At 37.3% G+C, this 20,165-nt stretch overlaps 1 protein-coding gene across 1 annotated transcript in view; it reads right to left on the reverse strand.

Moving 5' to 3' along the window:
- The window catches only part of Ar (androgen receptor), a 172,534-nt gene that overhangs the window by 69,997 nt on the left and 82,372 nt on the right, over window positions 1-20,165 (reverse strand). The window contains exon 2 of the mRNA XM_048336808.1: window positions 4,446-4,597. Within this exon, the coding sequence (XP_048192765.1) occupies window positions 4,446-4,597 (152 nt within the window). The remainder of the gene's footprint in view (window positions 1-4,445; window positions 4,598-20,165) is intronic.

The raw sequence follows: 20,165 nt of genomic DNA on the forward strand, positions 1-20,165 counted from the left end.
TTTTGTTATACTTCAGTTTATCTGAGTTTCCCCTCCCCCCCCCCACAAAGGGTCTTGCTTTATAGCCCAGGCTAATCTTAAATTGGAGATCCTCCTGCTTCAGCCTCTGATTTCTGGGACTATAGGTGAGCACCACTATGCTTGGCTTGGAAAGGCATTTCAAAAACATTTGGTTCATTTACCCTATTTCACAAACAAAAAAAAGTTCTCAAAGGGTGAAATTTCTGTTTTATAAAAAATTAGGTAGTATCAAAGGGGTTTCAATTCAGCATGTTAGTTTATGAGTACAATGCATCTTGATCAATGTCCTCTCTTCCATCTTTCTCCTGAAGTGGTAATTTTCTTAACTCAGGCTGTAGAATTAAAGCCCTTCAGAACCCATGTGTGTGTCATAGTATCAACTTTCCATGGATGTTCTGACCTCTTCCTTTCCAACCTGAAAATGATCCTTTACTTCCCCATTTATCCTACCCATTCAACAAACACAGTTTCTTTAACTGTCTGTATCTAACCAAACATTCTTAAATTTATACTCATCTAAAAGCTACACTCATTTAAATCTACACTCATATCATCTCCTACTCTTTAACTTTACTTCAACTAGATTTCAGTGAGTTTTGCTTCCAGCATGGGTCTTTTCTCAACAATATGCGAATTTGTCCCTGCTCACACTTAAGCTTACATCAACCCCCAGTCAGACTCTCTCCCATGTTCCTCCCCAACAAGAAAAAAAATCTGGCCAGATTACAATTGACTCTGTGATAGCATTAAAGCTTCTGGCTTTATGAACCACCAAAGCTAGAAATGAATTTGTGTCTGACATGTTAGGCTTTTAACTCTTGTATCTGTGCCCAGTTCAGAGATTTCTGAAAACTATGAATGAAGTGATAATCATCACTGACTATTCCATCTGAGTTAAGTGACAATAAATAAGGAACAGAAAGATTTGTGTTTCTACTCTTTCCAAGGCAGGTACAATTCCAAGTTTGAGCAAGGTAAATTCAGAACTGTCTTCAGAAAGGGCACTTGGGCAATAAAATACATTGAGGTGATTAGAGACTGGGGGAAAAAGGAGAATGTTAGAAGGTGAGCCATATCAAAATGCAGTGCATCTGTGAAAGAAGAAAGGAAAATGAAACTAAAGCTGCTGAATAGTTGGGGGTGGGGTGGGGAAAGTGAGAGAGTAAATGAGGGAGTTAATTTGATTAAGGTATTGTATATGCACATGTGAGATACCTGGTGACACTTCTTTGAATAATGAGCATACACATAAAGTGACTGACCAGAATGTAAAAACAGGTCCTTGGGGCGGGGTGGGGGGGGGTAGGCACTAGTGTGAGGGAGGAGAGCAAATGCAGAGGGAGAAGGATGAATATGGTTTAAAAAACAACTTTATATACATGTGTGGAAGTGGAACAATTAAGCTTGTTGAGACTTGTTTGGAAAAAGGGGATGGTGGATGTGAAAGAATGAGGGAGGGATTGAGTCTATCTAGGTTCATTGTATACATATATGGACATCAAAAATGAAACACCCTTGGACAACTAATTGATGCCACTACAAAATTAAGAAGAGTATGGGGAGGCTTGGGTAGAAGGAGGGTGAGAATGGTAAAGGAGGAGACTGATCCAGATGTACTGTATTCATAAACTGCTTTGTTAAATGGCACTTCCTTTGTAAAACTACTTTAAGATAATAATTTTTAATGTGAGGGAAAAGATACGTTGTAAAAATTAGAAAAGAATCAAGTTGATAATTGGCAGTAAACTCAAGCTACCTGGATTCACTCATGGGAGAAGACAGAAACACCAATAATATCCACCCCCCTGCCAAAACCACCTTCCCCTGTCTTTCAAGAACTAAAATCTAGGGTACATATTCCAACGTAGCCAAGAGGTTCAGAAGGTCTCTTCTCCATGGCTTTGCAAGGAATCCACTGATGATTTTGGTTCCATGAGCTCACTAAGGGTCATTTTCTCAAAGAAAATATCTATTAACATTTTCCTATCTTACATGGCTCTAAGACCGGAGGCATTTTAAAACCTTGTTGGACAGCTCAGTGTTCTGTATATTAGGTGATCCCTCCACCCCACTTCCTTATTTCCTCCCTTCTCCTAGGCAACACTGTCAGTTGCCTTTCTGCCCACCTCCTTCCTTCAGCTCTAAATTCCGCAGAAAGCTCCCTGTGGAATGTATAACAGAACAGCAAAGTGTTCCTTTTCATGATACAGTTGATCATTTACCATCTTTTCTGAAAAGTTTGGTGACCCAGATTTATAAACCCAGAGGCAGCATCAAATCTAATCTAATCTATGTGGCGATTGAATTTGTTTGCTAACTTGGTCACTTGAACTAATTTCTCATCTGATATGGCTACTACCCTGGTGCCACGTTTGCTGATACACTAGCTCTAGATGGCTGCTTAGGTGTATTCCCTGTTCTAGAAGCAGTGGCTGTGAGATGACAGAGTAGGTGGAAGCAGGAGAAGCTTAATGGGAAGCTGAGGTGATCTAGAGCATCCTATTATTTCCTTTTCTGACAGTCAATCTTTCCTAAGTAGGAAAGGCACCATTTTCAAGCTCTTTCTTTTCTTTTGTTTCCTCTTTTCACAGTACTGGAGTTTGAAAAAAAGGACCTCATTCTTGTTAGGGAAACACTAACATACTACCGTTTGAATCATACAGCCAAGCCTTTTGCTTTTGTTATTTTTCTGATAAGGTCTCACATATTTGACACAGGCCAGCTTTGGACTAAGATCCTTCTACCTGTGCATCTAGCTGGGATTACAGATATGCATCAACACTTCTCAGTTTATTTATTGAGATAGGGTGTTGCTAACTTTTGGCTGTGGCTAGACTTCAGCTGCAGTCCTTCATGATCTCTGCCTTCCAAGTAGCTCAGATTGCAGGTGTGCACTACAGAGATGGGATCCCCCCTCCTCTCAGGCTGTTTTTACACTGTCTAGGACTAGGCACTGGAGCCCTGAACTTGATAATATCATAGCATAAATAGCAGCAATGGGTTCCTTGGAGGTATAGATAAAACCTACAATATAAAGTTTCAGTCACAGCAAAAAGCAGTTGTCTCCTTACAGCTTTAGGAACTAAGAAAATGAAATGACCTATTTTGTATGATAAGTGTTCTCATCCCATATGCAAACTGGTTGAAACTCCAGTCATTGCTGAGATTGACTATTAATGAGATCAGTGAAAGGGCACTCACAGTCTACTTTTTCTTCTCAATGTCAAGAATTCACTAGTACTATGTCATCTGCTGGTGAGTAATTGCACATTCCTGGTGAAAGATGTGATCTGAATACCATCTTTTCAGTCTTTTCTCAGAGTTTATAGCCCTCATTTAAGAATAGGGCCCTCTGTTTTGGTTTTACTTAGAGCTTAACTCTTCTTGGCTGAAACAAGGAAGGATAAAGGCCAATACATGAAAGGAAGTACATCCTTTGTGGTAAGTGGGGGTGAGGTGCAAATTGAAGTTTAACAAATCAGTCTAGTCCCGCAGCATCCCCACAGCCTCCTATCTAGGTTCTGCTCACCATTGTTCCTTTGAAAAGGAAACAATTGTACAGGAAGGGAAGTGAAGTGGATGAATAGGAGGCTTAAGCCTAGGGTGATTCAGCCCAGTAGGAAGGAGTAACTAGAATATATGAGGTCTGGCAATGCTGAGATCCTGCTAGAGGATATAGGCTGAGCACCTCTGAGGCTGATCACCTATGGGTTATTCTATGCTAAATATGACTAAAGAGATGAAGCTTCCTTCATTCCACTTAGGCAGGCAGCAAATGCTACTTTGATTAGGACTAAGGACCAATGGGGAGCCGCTGAGGGCAGCTCTCTGGAGAGGAGAATAAATGTGCTGTTCCTCCAAGGCTCTTAACCTGCCTAGGAGCTATTAATGCAAAGAGAGGTCCCAAGGCAGCAGCAGCATCAGGAGGGAGCAGGTGCAGAGACTGATGATTTGCTGAACAGTGAGAACACTTCCTTTCTGGGGCTGAGGCCAGGAGGCCTTTGCTAAGGAACAGTCTTGTATTCACCACAGAGAACAGCCTGGGGACTCAGTTGGGGTTTCTCCACTTCTAACCTCTCTAATAGGCACAATATTTTTTTCCCTCAATGGACAGCATGGCAGAAAACAAAAAGGTAGGAAATTAAATTTTTCAAATCATTAATTTTTCTTTTATCTTAGGATCCACCAAACACCAAACACCAGCTGGGACCATCTTCATTGCCTACATTGCCTGTACAACCAAGGCAAGTCAAAGGCAGAAGACTGGCATGCATGAAAATTTGCTTCCTCAGGTTTGTTAGGTTATTTTAGAAGGCACTGCCAATGTCCCTGACCCTGGGATGAACATTGGTCCCTGAAATGACATCTTTCTCTTGAGAACCAAAAGAGAAAGTGATAGAGAAGTGAATGAGGAAGTTATTTACCTTCAGCAGCTCTTTTAAAGAAGACCTTGCAGCTGCCACAAGTGAGAGCTCCATAGTGACAGCCAGAAGCTTCATCTCCACAGATCAGGCAGGTCTTCTGGGGTGGAAAGTAATAATCTATGGGCAAAACATGGTCCCTGGAACTCTCCAAACTGGAAGGACACATAGACACACAAAAACAAAGTAACATTTGTCAGTACATAACAAAAATAGGGGAGCAGAATCTTTTGCACTTTGGGAATAAACTGTATGCATCATTTATAATTCATTGCCTAAGTGAGTTTGCATAAAACTGTTTCCTGGGACTTCTTCTCATGGTGTGAAGAGAAAGATTTGGGATCCTACCAAGTGATTACAGAAATTTTGTATGTGGCAGGGGCTCTATGTATATGAAAAAAAGAATAAGGTTAAGATTATCTAACTTAACATGATCATCAGACATTTTTCAGAAAAATAAAACGATGTGGCCCCAACTCAGTGACTTTACCACAGTGATGTGGGACATTTTGTTGGCAGTTATCCAAACACTTGGGCTCATAGGTTCTTAGGGCATGGATGGTACTTCACAGAGCATCTAATATAACTACCTATTTTCTCAGGAGATCTGTGAATAAATTCTCCAAGTGGATGAAAAGGAGAAGGCCAGGAAGCCTATTTGAAAACCTTCATGGAATGGTAATTCTTGATATCTCAACGTAATTAATTCAATTTGGAACAAATGTAACACAGTTCTTTCTAACCAAAGGTCAACTTTTAGCATAAACAAAAGTCATACAGATGAAAATTGCTCACTTTCTCAAAGGAATACAAACTCTCTGCTTATAAGTACTTCTTTTTCCCCCCATTTTTTTCCTTTATTGTCAAAGTGAAGTACAGAGGAGTTACAGTACTTGTTTATAAAGGAAGATGAATAAGACCCAATGGGAGCCTATTTGCTGTGTTGGGTGGTATTAGCACTTTAAAATAACTCAGTGATGACAAGAATATTTTCTCATTAGTATATCCATTGAATAAATAAACTAGACTGAGAGAGGATAAACCCAGGATGGTCTGACTCCAAGTCAAACAGTTTCTGTTCCTGTAGTAGCTTCTACTACTCACTTTTACTTTCTGTGGTTCTTTGATTTATCATGTTAAGCATAGTTCCCAGAATCCAAAAATGCATCAAAGAGCTTCAACCCTAAGAAAACTGATCTTAAATTTAGTTCAAGAGCAAAGAAACCTTTCACTGAGAAAAGACTTTACAAGCACTTTATCTCGAAAAGCCAAGTTATCAGTCCTAAGTACAAGAGAAAGCACTCAGAATATTCAGCAGGCTATGGTGGCTTGTCTTCCCTCCCATAGGCCTTTCCCCTTCTTTCCCTAACTAGAAAGCCAGCAAGAATTGGTCCACTAAATCAAGGCTATCAGGGCCATACATTTCACAGGAAAGAAACTATAATTCAGCCAAAGGTGAAGAGTGTCACTCTTTAGTCATTTCCTTGTGTAGCAATTTGTGCCTCATCCTCAGTCCTGAAGCAGTAGCAGCAGAAACTTTCACAAGTTTTGTTTTCTTCTTTCTTCTTTTTTGACTTTTTAGAATGAATACAAACAGTACACATGAAATTTTTAGGCAACACAGATATCATTTAATTTTCCCAGTAATCCTGCACAGTAGCCCTATGTTTTAGAATAAGAAATTGATACTGAAAACAATTTAAGTAAATTTGTCTAAGGTCACACATCTTAGTAAACTGCAATGCCAAGATTGCATCCTGAGTAAGTCCAACTCCAAAATGCTGGTTCTTACTTTCTTGACCATGGACAAATTTTGTTATGAGATTGAAGGTTGAGATTAGGTACTTTCATTCAACTGAATTCTTGCCATCTAGTCCTAGATTCTACAGGATGTAGTAATGATCAAGATATTTTCTTTCCTCTCAGCAACTCATCATCTAATTCAGATGTAAGACAGGAAGCCCCAAACAGTGAAATAACACAGCAAAAGATGTGCAGATTGTTACATGATGAGGAAGTGCTTCAAAGACGGGGCTATTTTTCAAAAGGCATGAAGAATATGTTTGAAAAAGATAATGATGGTAATTATTATCACATAGTTACAAAATAAATAGTGGATATACAAAATGGATGCTTGCAGTAAATAAGAAGTCCTTTGATAAAGGGCTTTGAAGAAATAGAACTGAGTATTTGATGTTTAATTGCATATAAAGTTTCATTTAAGCAGGATGAATGAGTTCCAGCGATATGCTCTGCACATTCTACCTATACAAAATAGTATTGGAATTTTGTTATGAGGATAAATTTTGTGGTAAATATACATATATAATGTTAAAGAAATAATTTATGACCTATATGAAAATTCTTGTGCAGAGAAACTGTTGTAAATATTCTAATCAAATTTATGATCCATGCTAAATATACCTTATACAAATCTTGACTTACTAAGTACAGTTTTTGTTGTGCTTGTATTGGGTTTTGAACTCAGAGTCTGTCCCATGGGTTTTCACTCAAGGCTGGTCCTTTAACTCTTGAGCTACAATTCCAATTCTAGATTTGGGATGGTTAATTGATGATAAGAGTCTTATGGACTTTCCTGCCCAGGTTGGTCTTGAACCTTGATCCTCAGATCTTAGCCTCCTGAGTAACGAGGATTAAAAGTGTGAAGTGTGAGTAACAGGTGCCCAGTTTACAATTCATTTTGATTCGAGGTCTGGGGTTACTCCAGGTCTCATTGAATGATCTCTTTCCTTTTTCTCCCTCTTTCCTCACCTCTCCCCTCCCCTCCTGTCTCCCTTTTTCCATCTCCATTAAGCCCCCTTTCAATATTTTGAGCAGCACTCTCATTGACGCTGAGTTAGTATGGACAAAAGGCATTTCGCAATTTCTGAGTCATGGATAAACTTTCAATTGGAAATGAAAATTCCAACCTAGAGAAACTAGCTCATATACATTTGTATTGGGAAGCTATGCACACACCTTCACAGCATTTGTTTATAAAATCAGAAATGGTAAATGTTCACTGATGAGCATAAGAACATGTAAATTATGGAACATTTCATTCAAAAAATTTAATTCAGCAATGACAAACAAATAAGCATACTTGTAGATCTCTCATACTAATGTCATGTTGTCATGTAATAGCTCTAATGTACTTCTAATTGTATGAAAAAGATTAAAAAATAAGTGAAAACAAGCAATATGTTATTAGGAACTTATTTTTTAAATCAGCAATGCAAGAGAATAATAAACTCCAAATGTAATAGAGTGGTGAGCTCTGAGTAGCAGCTGAAAGAAGGCCTGATTTAAAGGAAGATTCATGCGCATCTACACATTTTGTGTATGATGGTACTGGGGCTTGGATTCAGGGCTTCTCGTTCTTCCTTAGCTTACTCACTCTGTACCACTTAAGCCACACCTTCACTCCTAGTATTTTGCTGTTTAATTGGACATAATTGGTCTCATGGACTGTTCTACCCAATCTGACTTCAAACCATGATCCTCAGATCTCACACTCATAAGTAGCTAGGATTACAGATGTAATCACTGGCTATACATTCATTTAAAAATATCACTAGGCCTTTCTACATTCCAGGCACCCTTCTAGATCCTGAATAAGTGTAGTATGGAATAAAACATAAAATTTCCAAGCTGTCACAGAGTGTGCCTTCTAGAAGTGTTGATGCAGGTGTAGTTAATGTTGGTTCATTTTTTAGAGTTCTGGAGTATGCATATGTATTGCTAAGCTGTGTCAATTACTTGTAAATTACAAGTAGTCTTTAAAGAAAACCCTCAAATGTTTTGAATATTCACCTAACATACAATAGCAGCATTTTAATATGTGCAGAATCTGCACATGTTCCATCTCCCCTGGGTACATTCTCAGTCTCCAGAGCTAAGTTTTATGGGCATGAAACAAAGGACCTTCCACAAAGAACCGGTTTTCAAACCAGAATACTACTTGCTATTTTGCAAAAGTCATGGAACTAACCAAGTAAAAGTGTATTGTTAGAAGCTGTCTGCAAGTTTTACCATAATCAGGTTGAGCTCAGAAAACATCAATACTGTGATGACGTCTCCATATTGGTCCTTTTTTCCTCTCTCTTCTTTTCCTTCCTCACTGTTTCTCCCAAGGGAGGCTCAGAGCTACTTTAAAAAGTATGACTCCTTTGGGAAAGTCCTCCAATGACTGTGGAACCAGGGAAGAGTATAACAGTAGTAATACATCTGTTTTCCTTGTTTGGAATCAGACAGACCTGAGATGGAATTCTGCCTGCACCAATTTGGGCAAGCATATTAAGGTTTTCTGAGTTCTAATTGCTTTATGTGGAGAATTGTAGTTTATCCCACTAACTCCATAGGGTTTGTGAGAAATACATTATATAGCACATACAAAGGATTTCCCTCCATGGGCACATGGAATGTCCACTGAAAAGTTGGCTTAATCTCATCTTTTGTCTCATAAAAGGAAATATCTAATAACTTAAAAGAGTTTTCAAGCATTCTTCTTTCCTATAGAAATAGCACAGAGCTAAGCAACACTTGGGTACTTGGCACAGGACAAAACTTCCTTAACAAAGGCCCAGAAATGCGACAAATCAAACAAAGGTTGGACAAATGGACTGCATCAAACTGCAGAGCTTCCTCAGGGCAAAGGACATACCTTGCAAGATAAACAGAAAGCCCACACATTGGAAGAAGATCTTTACCAGCCATAAAATGGACAAAGACCTCATATCTAAAATATATGCAGAACTCAAAAAATTAAATTCCTCCAAAACAATTCTTCAAAGAACCAACAGCCCACTCAACAAGTGGGCTAAAGACCTAAAAAGAGACTTCTCTGAAGAGGAAATGAGAATGGCCAAGAGACACATGCAAAAGTAGTCTACATCACTGGCCAAAAAAGAAATGCAAATTAAAACAACATTGAGATTCCACTTCGCCCCAGTAAGAATGTCTTATATCAAGAAAACTAACAATAACAATTGTTGGAGGGGATGTGGCCAAAAGGGAACCCTACTTCATTGTTGGTGGGAATGTAAACTGGTTCAGCCACTCTGGCAAGCAGTATGGAGATTCCTCCCAAGGCTAAACATAGAGCTCCCCTATGACCCAGCAGCCCCACTTTTGGGCATCTACCCAAAAGATTACAAACAAGAACACACTAAAGCCACCAGCACAACAATGTTCATCACAGCATAATTTGTCATAGCTAGAATTTGGGACCAACCCAGATGGCCCTCAGTAGACGAATGGATCAGGAAAATGTGGTACATATACACAATGGAATTTTATGCCTCTATCAGAAAGAATGACATTGCCCCATTCGTAAGGAAATGGAAGGACTTGGAGAAAATTATACTAAGTGAAGTGAGCCAGACACAAAGAAACATGGACTCAATGATTTCCCTCATAGGGAATAATTAGCACAGGTTTAGGTTAGTCACAGCAGAGGATCACAAGAGCCCAGTAACTGTACCCTTATGAGCACATAAGATGATGCTAAGTTAAATGAACTCCATGTTATAGAAATGACTGTTATATCACTGTTGTAATTACTTTCAACATGCCATGTGAAACCTAATTTCTATTGTTGATGATCCTCTTGTATCCCCTTCCTGTGGTTGTGCCTGCACTATCACTGTATCTTATCTGAGTACATTGGAAACCGTGTATACTGGTATTAGAACTAGGAAAGAAAAAGGGAATACCAAAATGGAGAGACACAGGATAAAAATACAAATGACTACAAAAGCAATAATTGCAAAACTGTTAGGTGTAAATCAACTGAACAACTCATTGGGGGAGAGGGAAAGGAGGAGGGGGAAGGTGGGAATGAGGGAGGAGGTAACAAACAGTACAAAAAATGTATCCAATGCCTAATGTATGAAACTGTATATCAGTTTGACAATAAAAAATTTTAAAAAACAACTAAATTGAGAGATAAAGGATAAAAAGAGAAATGACTCCAAAAGCAACACTTACAAAACCATTTGGTGTAAACTAACTGAACAACTCATGGAGGGAGAGGGAAAAGAGGAGGGGAGGGTGGAAATGAGGGAGGAGGTAACAAATTGTACAATAAATGTACCCTCTGCCTTATATATGAAACTGTAACCCCTCTGTACATCACTTTGACAATAAATAATTATTTAAAAAAAAAAGAAATAGCACAGAAGTGGACGCCAATGGTCTGTAATCCTAGCTACTCAGGAGGCTCAGATCTGAGGATCCTGGTTCAAAGCCAGTCTGGGTAGGAAAGTCAATGAGACTCATTTCAAATTAACCATCAGAAAACCAGAAGTAGAATTGTGGTTCCAAGTGGTAGAGCACTAGCCTTGAGCATAAAAGCTTAGGGTTACAGCCTAGGCCCTGAATTAAAACCCTAGGATAAGCACAAAAAATAGCAAAAAAAAAAGTAAATACATGAAGGATATATAGATTCGTGTTCTTTTTTTCCAGTCCTGGGTCTTGAACTCAGGGCTTGAGCACTGTCTTTGGCTTCTTTTTCCTCAAGGCTAGCACTCTGGCACTTGAGCCACAGCACCACTTCTGGTTATTTTCCATATATGTGGTGCTGGGGAATCAAACCCAGGGCTTCATGTATACGAGGCAAGCACTCTTTGCCACTAGGCCATATTCCCAGCCCCAATAGATTCCTTTTTATCACCCCAGAAAGGAACCTTGCATGTATTAGCAGTCATTACCCATTTCCTTCTTCTACTAGACCATAATAACACTAATTCCCTTCTGTCCCTAAAGATTTTTCCTTTTAGAGACATTGAACGGGAATGAAATTATCAGGTATGTGATCTTTTGTGACAGGTTTTTCAATTCGCACAGTGTCCCCATGGTTCATCCTCATGAAAGCATCTATCATAGCATTAGTTAATTTCTGGTATTGTCAAATTATATTCTAAAGCATGGATGTATTAGATTTTCATATTTCAGTTCATCAGCATATAGTTCTTTGATTTTTGTGAACAATGCTGCCATGAATATTTGAGTACAAGTCTGTGTGAACACTCTGTCATTTCTGTTGGGTATGTACCTTGGAATGGAACTGTTAGATCAAATAGTAGCACTTTAATCAACTTCCAAGCTGAATTTGAAAATGGTTGTACCATTTTATATTTTTTACCAGAAATGTATAAGAGCTCCAATTTGTCAACATTAAAGCTAATATTTGTCATTTCTTTCTGTGTTTCTTACTATAGTTCTGCTAGCTTTGCAATGATATCGCCATTTGGTCATTTTTTATTACACTATATTAATTGTACAAAAGAGTTCATTGCGATATTTCCAACACATATATAATATAATTTGGTCAAGTTCACATCTTTCATCTTCTTTTAAATTTTCATCCCTTTTATTAGTCTTTCTTCTTAACTCTCTTCCCAATTCTAAAATCATTTACCTAGTTTTATTATTCTATTTTTACCTCATCACTCTTTCCTTTATCTTCCGTCTGCTTAGAGGTAACCTTCACTAACAGTCTCCATTATTTTTTAGTTCTAAATTCCACAGATGAGAGAGAACATGCAGCATTTGCATTTCTGAGTCTGGATTGTTTTATCTTGATATGATGATCTCTAGTTCCATTTATTTCTCTGCATATGGCATCATTTCATTCTTTTTCATGACTAAATAATAATACTCAAGATTGTCTTGATCTGTATTTTCCTAATGACTGGAGATGCTGAATATCTGTTTTCATTTGTATCAAGTTCATGCAGAAAGTCTTCAAATCTTTTGCCCATATGATTATTTGTCTTCTCTTATTGAACAGAAAGATATATATATATATATATATATTCTGTACTTACTCTTATGTTATGTGTTTAATTTTCACTTTTTTGTGGGATCATTTTAACACAAACAAAATTTCATGAAATCTAAATTATCTTTTTTTTTACTTTTTTTTTTTTGGCCAGTCCTGGGCCTTGGACTCAGGGCCTGAGCACTGTCCCTGGCTTCTTCCCGCTCAAGGCTAGCACTCCGCCACTTGAGCCACAGCGCCGCTTCTGGCCGTTTTTCTGTATATGTGGTGCTGGGGAATCAAACCTAGGGCCTCGTGTATCCGAGGCAGGCACTCTAAATTATCTTTTAAAAATTATTTGTGCTTTGAGTGTTAAGGAAATGGTTGCTTAATCCAAGGTCATGAAGATGAACTCGTATATATTTTTCTAACATTCATTATCATAGCATTAACACTCAGATCTATAATATCATTTGAAATTATTTTTGTGTAGGTGAGAAGTGGTCTAAATTCATTTATTTGCACTTGGCTATTCAATTGTTTCAGGACAATTTGTTGAAAATTCCATTTTCCCCCATTGAATGGTCTGGACAATATTGTTGAAAATCAACTGACCATAAATGTAAGAGTTTATTTTCGGGTTCTCAATTGTATTACATTTTATCTATGAGCCCCTCTTATGCCAACACCACACATTCTTGATTACTGCAGCTTTGTAGTAAGGTCTGCAATTAGAAAATTTGAATTCACTAACTTTGTTCCTCTCTCTCAAGATTGTTTTGTCTACTCTAGGTTCTGTGTATTTCAATAGGAATTTCAGGGTCAGCCCTTTCATTTCTGCCAAGAAGTCAGCTAGGAGTTCTACAACTATCATTCCTAACACATTTTTACAAATTGCATTCATCCTGTTGTGCTTTGTTTGCATCCACCTTCCCTTCTACTCATGATTTCCCTTCTCTTTTGGGTCAGTGTTTTCACTGAGATTTCCTTCAGTCTTTGGGAAAGATTGAGATCTTAACACTATCGTTATCTGATACATGAACATGGGATGATTTTTCACTTATCTGGATCTGAAATATCTCTTCCTACTGTGTTTTTAAGAGTTCCCAATGAATTAGCCTTGCACTTCTTTAGTTTAATGTATTTGAAGTGTTCTAGCATTTTGGTGATATTATACATGAAGTATTTTCTTATGTTTACAGATCATTCATTTCCAGTGAATACCTAACAACTGAATTCTGCACATTGACTTTCTATTCTGCAACCTTGCTAAACTCATTTTATTAGTTATAAAGGTTTGTTATAGATTTTTTAGGTTAGAATAAATATAAGAGCATACCATCTATAAATAAAGATAATTTTTATTTTATTAATTTCCTCTTTTACTTGCCTAGTTCCATGGCTAGAAGCTCCAATACAAAGGGTGAGTATAAATGGTGAGGAAACTCACCTGCATTTTTCTTGTTCTTACAGAGAAAGATCTCAGCCATTCATTACTAAGTATGATATCTATCACGTTAGGAAAATTCTCTCCTAAGCTTATTTGTCTGAACGTTTAATCATAAATTAGTGTTGGATTTTTATCAAATGTTTTTCCATATCTATTGATTCCTTACTTTTAACATAGTGTATCAATTAACAAACTTTTAGATATTAAACTCACTTTTATTCCTGAATAAATCCCACTTGGACCACCTTTAAAGCACTGTGATAAGTACCTGTTGGCTACTATTTATACCTTGCATTTAGTTGAGCTTAAAAATATCTAAGTGCAAAAGTTATATTCACCTTTATTTTTCTTTTTATGAGACAGATACCTTAGCTTTTGGTGTCAGAATAATATTGAGCTCCTAGAATTAGTTAGAAAGTGTTCTTGCTCCTTCTAATTTAGGGGGAAATTTCTGAAGGATTGCTAGGAAATCCTTTTTTAAACAGTTTATATAGTGGAGGTGTCTGGGTCTGGACCTTTGTGGGAAGCTTACTAAGCCACTCTGATTACCATTATATGACAATTCAGATTTTCTCTTTATTCATGTATCAATTTAGTTTGAATTTTCATTTGTCCACTTCTTCCAGGCTATCGAATTCTCTGGCATACAGTCAATCATAGTATACCCTTTTAGTCTTTCATAAACATTTTTCTATCACAGAAACTGAAGTTTCCACTTTCATTGTTCACTTCAGTAATAGAAATCCTTTCTCTTCTAATTCAGCCTGAATAGAGGTTTGTTAAGTTTGTTGATCTTTGCAAAGAACCAATTTCTTATTTCACTGATTTTATTTTTACTCTTTTAATTATTTTAATTTTGATTTTTATTAATCTTTATTCTTCCTGCTTTCTTTGTTTTTAATTTGCTATTCTTTTTCTAGCTTTCCATGGTGGATAATTAGGTTACATATTTGAGCTCTTCTGTCTTTGTTGATAATATAGGCATTTTACAGCCATAAATTTCCCTACATATAAAGCTCCTTCTGTTACTGATTTCTGATTATTTCCATTGTGACCATAGAACTTAAAGCAATTTTTTAAAAAATATTTTACAAGTCCTTTTTTTTCCTTTCCAGAGTTTTGAAATCATTGAGGTTTTTAAAAAGTGCTTTTGTTAACATTGTTATTGCTTTTATGATATGGTAGATGTAAGAATGTCTTCACCACTCTTGTAATCTATTCTCTCAAGTCATATTGTCGTTAATGTGGTACAAAACACAGAATCCTCCAAATATATACACTAACCCTTATCAGGAAAGAAGAAAGGACATTTACAGACTTCATTCATTTATTCATCCAGTAATTCTTCCATTCACGAATTCTTTCTTTATAAAGGGACAACTCAGCTAAATGATAGGTTTGTGTAGATGAGGAAGACATTGTGTCTGCCCTCAGGGATCTTTCCTAAACTCTTCTGGGGATCCTCAAGTACACAAATAGTTAATGGGAAGTTTGGCAAGAGAAATGCTGCAAAGGGGGCCAAATTGGTGATTACTGTTGAAAGAGGAAACTTGTTTTGCCTGCAGGTATAAGGGGAGAATGTTCACCATGTACTGAACCCTCCTGTTTATAAAGCTAGACATTTTACATGCTTGCCAAATATTTGGAATTTTGATATCAGGTGGTGGTGTTCATGTCATATTAAATCCTCAAGCCTGATACACAACAATTGCTTTGTACAACACATAAACAATTTCAAAAAATATTTCTTTCTATGTATCAGACTGTTATAGTGTTACTGGTGGTTTCCATTTTTCCAAGTATTTTATCACCGACAAACACACCAGGACAGCTGGTAGGGTGATAGCAAGACGTTTTTTATCAGTGTCCAATCAACATGACAAATCTGTTCTTTACTCATGGTATCATTCTTAGAAATGAAGCTGAGCAGACAAATCATTATTATTGTCATACCCTTACATTTCCCAAGCCACATCTGCTATCTTCTATGTGACATAATTTCCCCAATAGCATGCTAGCCATCATAGACAATAGGCTGTGGAAGAATTAGCCATTGTTTCCTGTAGTGTCATCAAATCTTAAGGCAAGAGCTATTTCCACATTCTGTTTCCGGAATCAATTGCCAAGGAAACAGGAAATTAAAAGAAAACAACTTAGTTTCAATTTACATGTTAAATCCCCCTGGACCACTATTTTCCTCATATCCTACATTTGCTCCTATGATACTAAAGAGACTATTTACTAAAGGCTTACTATTTTTTTACACACCGGTAAAAGTCCTTAATCTCCACAATTCTTACTGTAGGGTTATACAGTGTATCTCTGTTTAACAAATGAAGAAATCAACAATATACAAACATATGTGATGGTTTCAAGATCACTCAACTACTAAGTAGCAGAGCCAGGATCAAATACTTTCCTATCTTCATCATGTATCCAGCACTGAGTCCATTGACTATCAGAGCTCATTAGCCCTTAAAGATCAGTGGTTTTCATATTTGGCTGCATATTGAAGCCACAAGTGACTCTGTATTCCCCTCTCCATTTTTCCTATTTTGACTTAATTGAACTTCTATGGTGTTTGGGCACCCATATTTGAAGCTACCCAAATGATTTAACGTTTAATAGGGTTGAAACTCAATGGCCTATTCTGCTCTTAAATTTTCTGGGGTAAAAATTCAGTTCCAGAGAGAGTCAGAGTACCATACAGGAGAAGGTTATTCAGAAGCAGGACCAACACTAGTAGCAGGTATTATCATTCTCATGCCAGAGTTCTGTTGTAGAATACTATTTCTAGCCCTATTTTTCTTATTACATTCTCTGAGTTTAGAGTCAGAAAAAAGCAAATTGAAAAAAGTGTCTATGAAAACTTTTATAAAACAACTATATTCCAAAATCCTTTCAAAAGTCACTGAAAGCACTGAACACAATAACAGGCATCAAAACATTAATTCTGGCCCAACTCTATTACTGGAAGAATTAACACTTAGAATACAGGAAATGACAAAACATACAAATATTCTTGTTCCCTAACCCCAGTCTGATCTGAAGAGACATAGTCAGACTAAGTGGTAAAAGAGTGAGGTGAATGAATTTCATATTTTTTAGTAAGCTATATCATCCAAAGAGGAAAAAACAAAGTCTAGAGACAGAGAAACCTGAGTTCTAATCCCACTACTACCTATCATTAGCCATGTAATATTGGGCCCATTAGACCCAATCTCCCTACTTTTGTTTTCTTTTTCACATAAAATGAGGTGTATATCATTTTAGGCTCAAAGGGATATTGTAACAAGAACATTAGACAATCAGAAAAAGCTTGGCACATTCAAAATAGATAATTTTCCCTACCTATACTAATTTCCCCTTGAAATCTCAATCTAGGGTATTGGACTTTTAGTTCAGTGAACTTTACAATCAACATGCTGACATATACATCAGATACTGCTGGTTAAGGCAGAAAAGCAGCAACCACTATAACTTCCCTTTACCCAAACTTGGGAAAACATTCTATCTTTAAAGTCTTTTTGTGACTTTGAGATAGAGAAAATGCAGAGGATAGAGCTTTAAGAAATGTGAAAAATGGGGCCTGAGAATATGGCCTAGTGGCGAGTGTTTGCCTCATATGCCTTCATATATGAAGCCCTGGGTTTGATTCCCCAGCACCACATATAAAGAAAACGGCCAGAAGTGGGGCTGTGGCTCAAGTGGCAGAGTGCTAGCCTTGAGCAAAGAGGCCAAGGACAGTGCTCAGAGCCTGATTCCAAGCCGCAGGACTGGCAAAAAAAAAAAAAAAGTGAAAAATGTCAGACAAGTGTCTGAAGGCTTTAGAAACCCAAAGAAGAAAGATAGCACATGGGAGCAGACACAACTTCGGCAGCAATGAAATGGTGATGAGATTCCAAGCTCAATCTACAACCAGGAAGCCAAGGTTAGATAATTCAAATTGGCCCAGAAGCCCTCCAGTAGCCAGGAAAACAGTCCCATTGTGTTACTCACCAACAACCTTGATTCTATAAACTAATGTCCAGTGAAGCCAGGTCTAGGACTAAAACAAAGCCAAATATTAACTTGAAACTTGGAAAATGGTGCCCTCCTTAATAAAAGATTTATTTTGATTGTGGGGAATGCACTATTGGCAGACAGAACCCATTTCACTCCAATATTTATTACAACATATAGCTCAATAATAACAGCTGGTAATGGCTGCCTGTATTTCCTAGCTTCTCACTTTTACATTATAGATTAATCTTTACATCATCATCATTTTATAAAAGAGAGAATTAAGGTCCTGAAACTTTATACCTTATGCACAAGATTGGATTTAATGTTTTTCTGAATTTAGGATTAACTATCAGACTATAATTTTACTATGTCTTTAATGATCAGACTATATTTTGTTACAGCAATCCATAATAACTCAACCTAGAAAACCTGAGCTATCCTAGACTTCATATAATATGCTTTCTCAATGTAACCCACCTACCACTATGCACGTGTCAACTACTTGATCAACAGGAACTAAATTCCAAGTAGTATTGTGACATTTAAAACATTTATTCCTAGTTTCACATCTCCCTCCTGCACTCCCTTTCCCATATGAACTTCTAGTGCTACCATCCAGCTTTAGTCCTCAGTCTATTCCCACTGTGAGTTTCTCTGCTTTCAACCACTTGTGTCCTTGCCACATCTACAGGACATAATTTAGGTCTCAACACAGGTAGTCACTACCTAGTTCATGAAGCCCTTCCTGACTATGCATTCCCTAGACAGAATATGATCACATCCCCTATGTGTACAGTCTTATTTTCAAAGAACTGATGATGTTTGCAATCATAAATAGTCTAGGCACATTTGTACTTCCCACCTACCACGTGGCCTTCATAGATTCATATCTGGTGTCTAGTCCAGATACTGTCTGGAAAGTTCCTTTTCTGATCTCTTTTTTTTCCTTCCCTCACTGAAGCCACCAAAAAAAGAGTTTGGAAACAGTCATCTTACCTCCCAAGCAACTTGAGCCATAAATTGGAGCATTCCTAAATTACAACAGAGAAATGACAATTTTTTTTCTAGAAGTGCAAAAGGTTTCACAATATCCACTGGTTTCAATACTTACAAATTTTTCTTTATCACTACCTCCAATCCCTCAAATCTCTGTTCTTGGTAGGAATGGAGAACTACCTTCTTTTTTCTTACCTAACCTATCTTTCCCAAAACTTTCTCATACTTGGCATCTTTTTGAACAAGGTAAAGTGATGTGGTGAAAGTCATTATTATTAAACTGCTCAACTTGATGAAACATATTTTTTCATTCTGCAAAATGATCATGAGGTGCTTGTCATGGCACCATCTTTTTTCCTTTATTCCAGTATGAGTGAGGTAACAAACTGCAGCCAGACAGGTCCCAATTTCCCTTAACTCTGGTCAATGCCTACTTCTTCTTACTGTTATTCTCTAGAATCTGCCTTAGTATACTAGACTGAAAAATGGAAGCCTGAGATTTCTGTTGTGAATTCTTACACCAGCTTTTTGCATGACTTTGAGCCCACGACCTTGTTTTCTTTACATTCTTCATGTTTTTATTTGGCAGTACTGGGGTTTGAATTCAGAGGTAAACAATTGCAGATTGGGCTCTACCACTCAAACCAAACCTCCACTCCTGTTTTTGCTGGTTATTTTTGAGATGGGGTCTTACTTCCTATCTGAACATACTTGAGCTACTTACTTTAGGCTTCCCATCATTGATGCACTGATAGGGAATACCATGTCCAGCTTTCCTCCATGGAGACAGAGTCTCCTAAACTTTTCTGCCTAGATGGATTAGAAAAATTATCCTCCCAATCACAGCCTTTCCTATAGCTTATGATGACATGTATGCACCACTGTGCCCAGTGATGGGTTTAGAAGAGTCTTAACAACTTTGCTGCCTGAGATAGCCTCAAATCTCAGGATATTTGTGAGGCAAAATGATTAACAAGAAGCTTGAGGAGGCTAAATAACCTCCCTAATGTAGACTGAGTAAAAAGAAAAGAGGTTACATTTTTCTTTTTTTCTTTTTTCTTTTTTAATAACCTTTATTTAACGTGCATTACAGAAAACATATAAGCAAAGTGCAAAGCATTACTGCCACAAGCAGTTCAGTTGGACATGACTGTCTAGATCCTCCATGTACACACACCAATCCGTTTTAGGTAACTGAGATCGCATGGTATGTCTCATGCTTTTCCAAATGTTATGAATTCACCAATTCAAAATCCCAAAGCTACATGACTATTTTGATAACCAAGAATAAACCACACAAACTCAATCTGTTTAGTAAAAAAAATTGCAATCCTGCTTTTCTTAGGGATAAAAATGAGGTCACAATTTTAACTCTTCCTAATATCTTGAACTACCTTTTGCTACCTATAAACCAAGAGGTTGCATTAAAGGACCTGGAAATTTTAACAGTCATGGAAACAATGTGAACAACATTTTGTAAGTTCAAAAATGTCTGCAAATTCATCACCAT

Source organism: Perognathus longimembris, chromosome 28 (genome assembly GCF_023159225.1).
Source record: "Perognathus longimembris pacificus isolate PPM17 chromosome 28, ASM2315922v1, whole genome shotgun sequence".
NCBI lineage: Eukaryota > Metazoa > Chordata > Mammalia > Rodentia > Heteromyidae > Perognathus > Perognathus longimembris.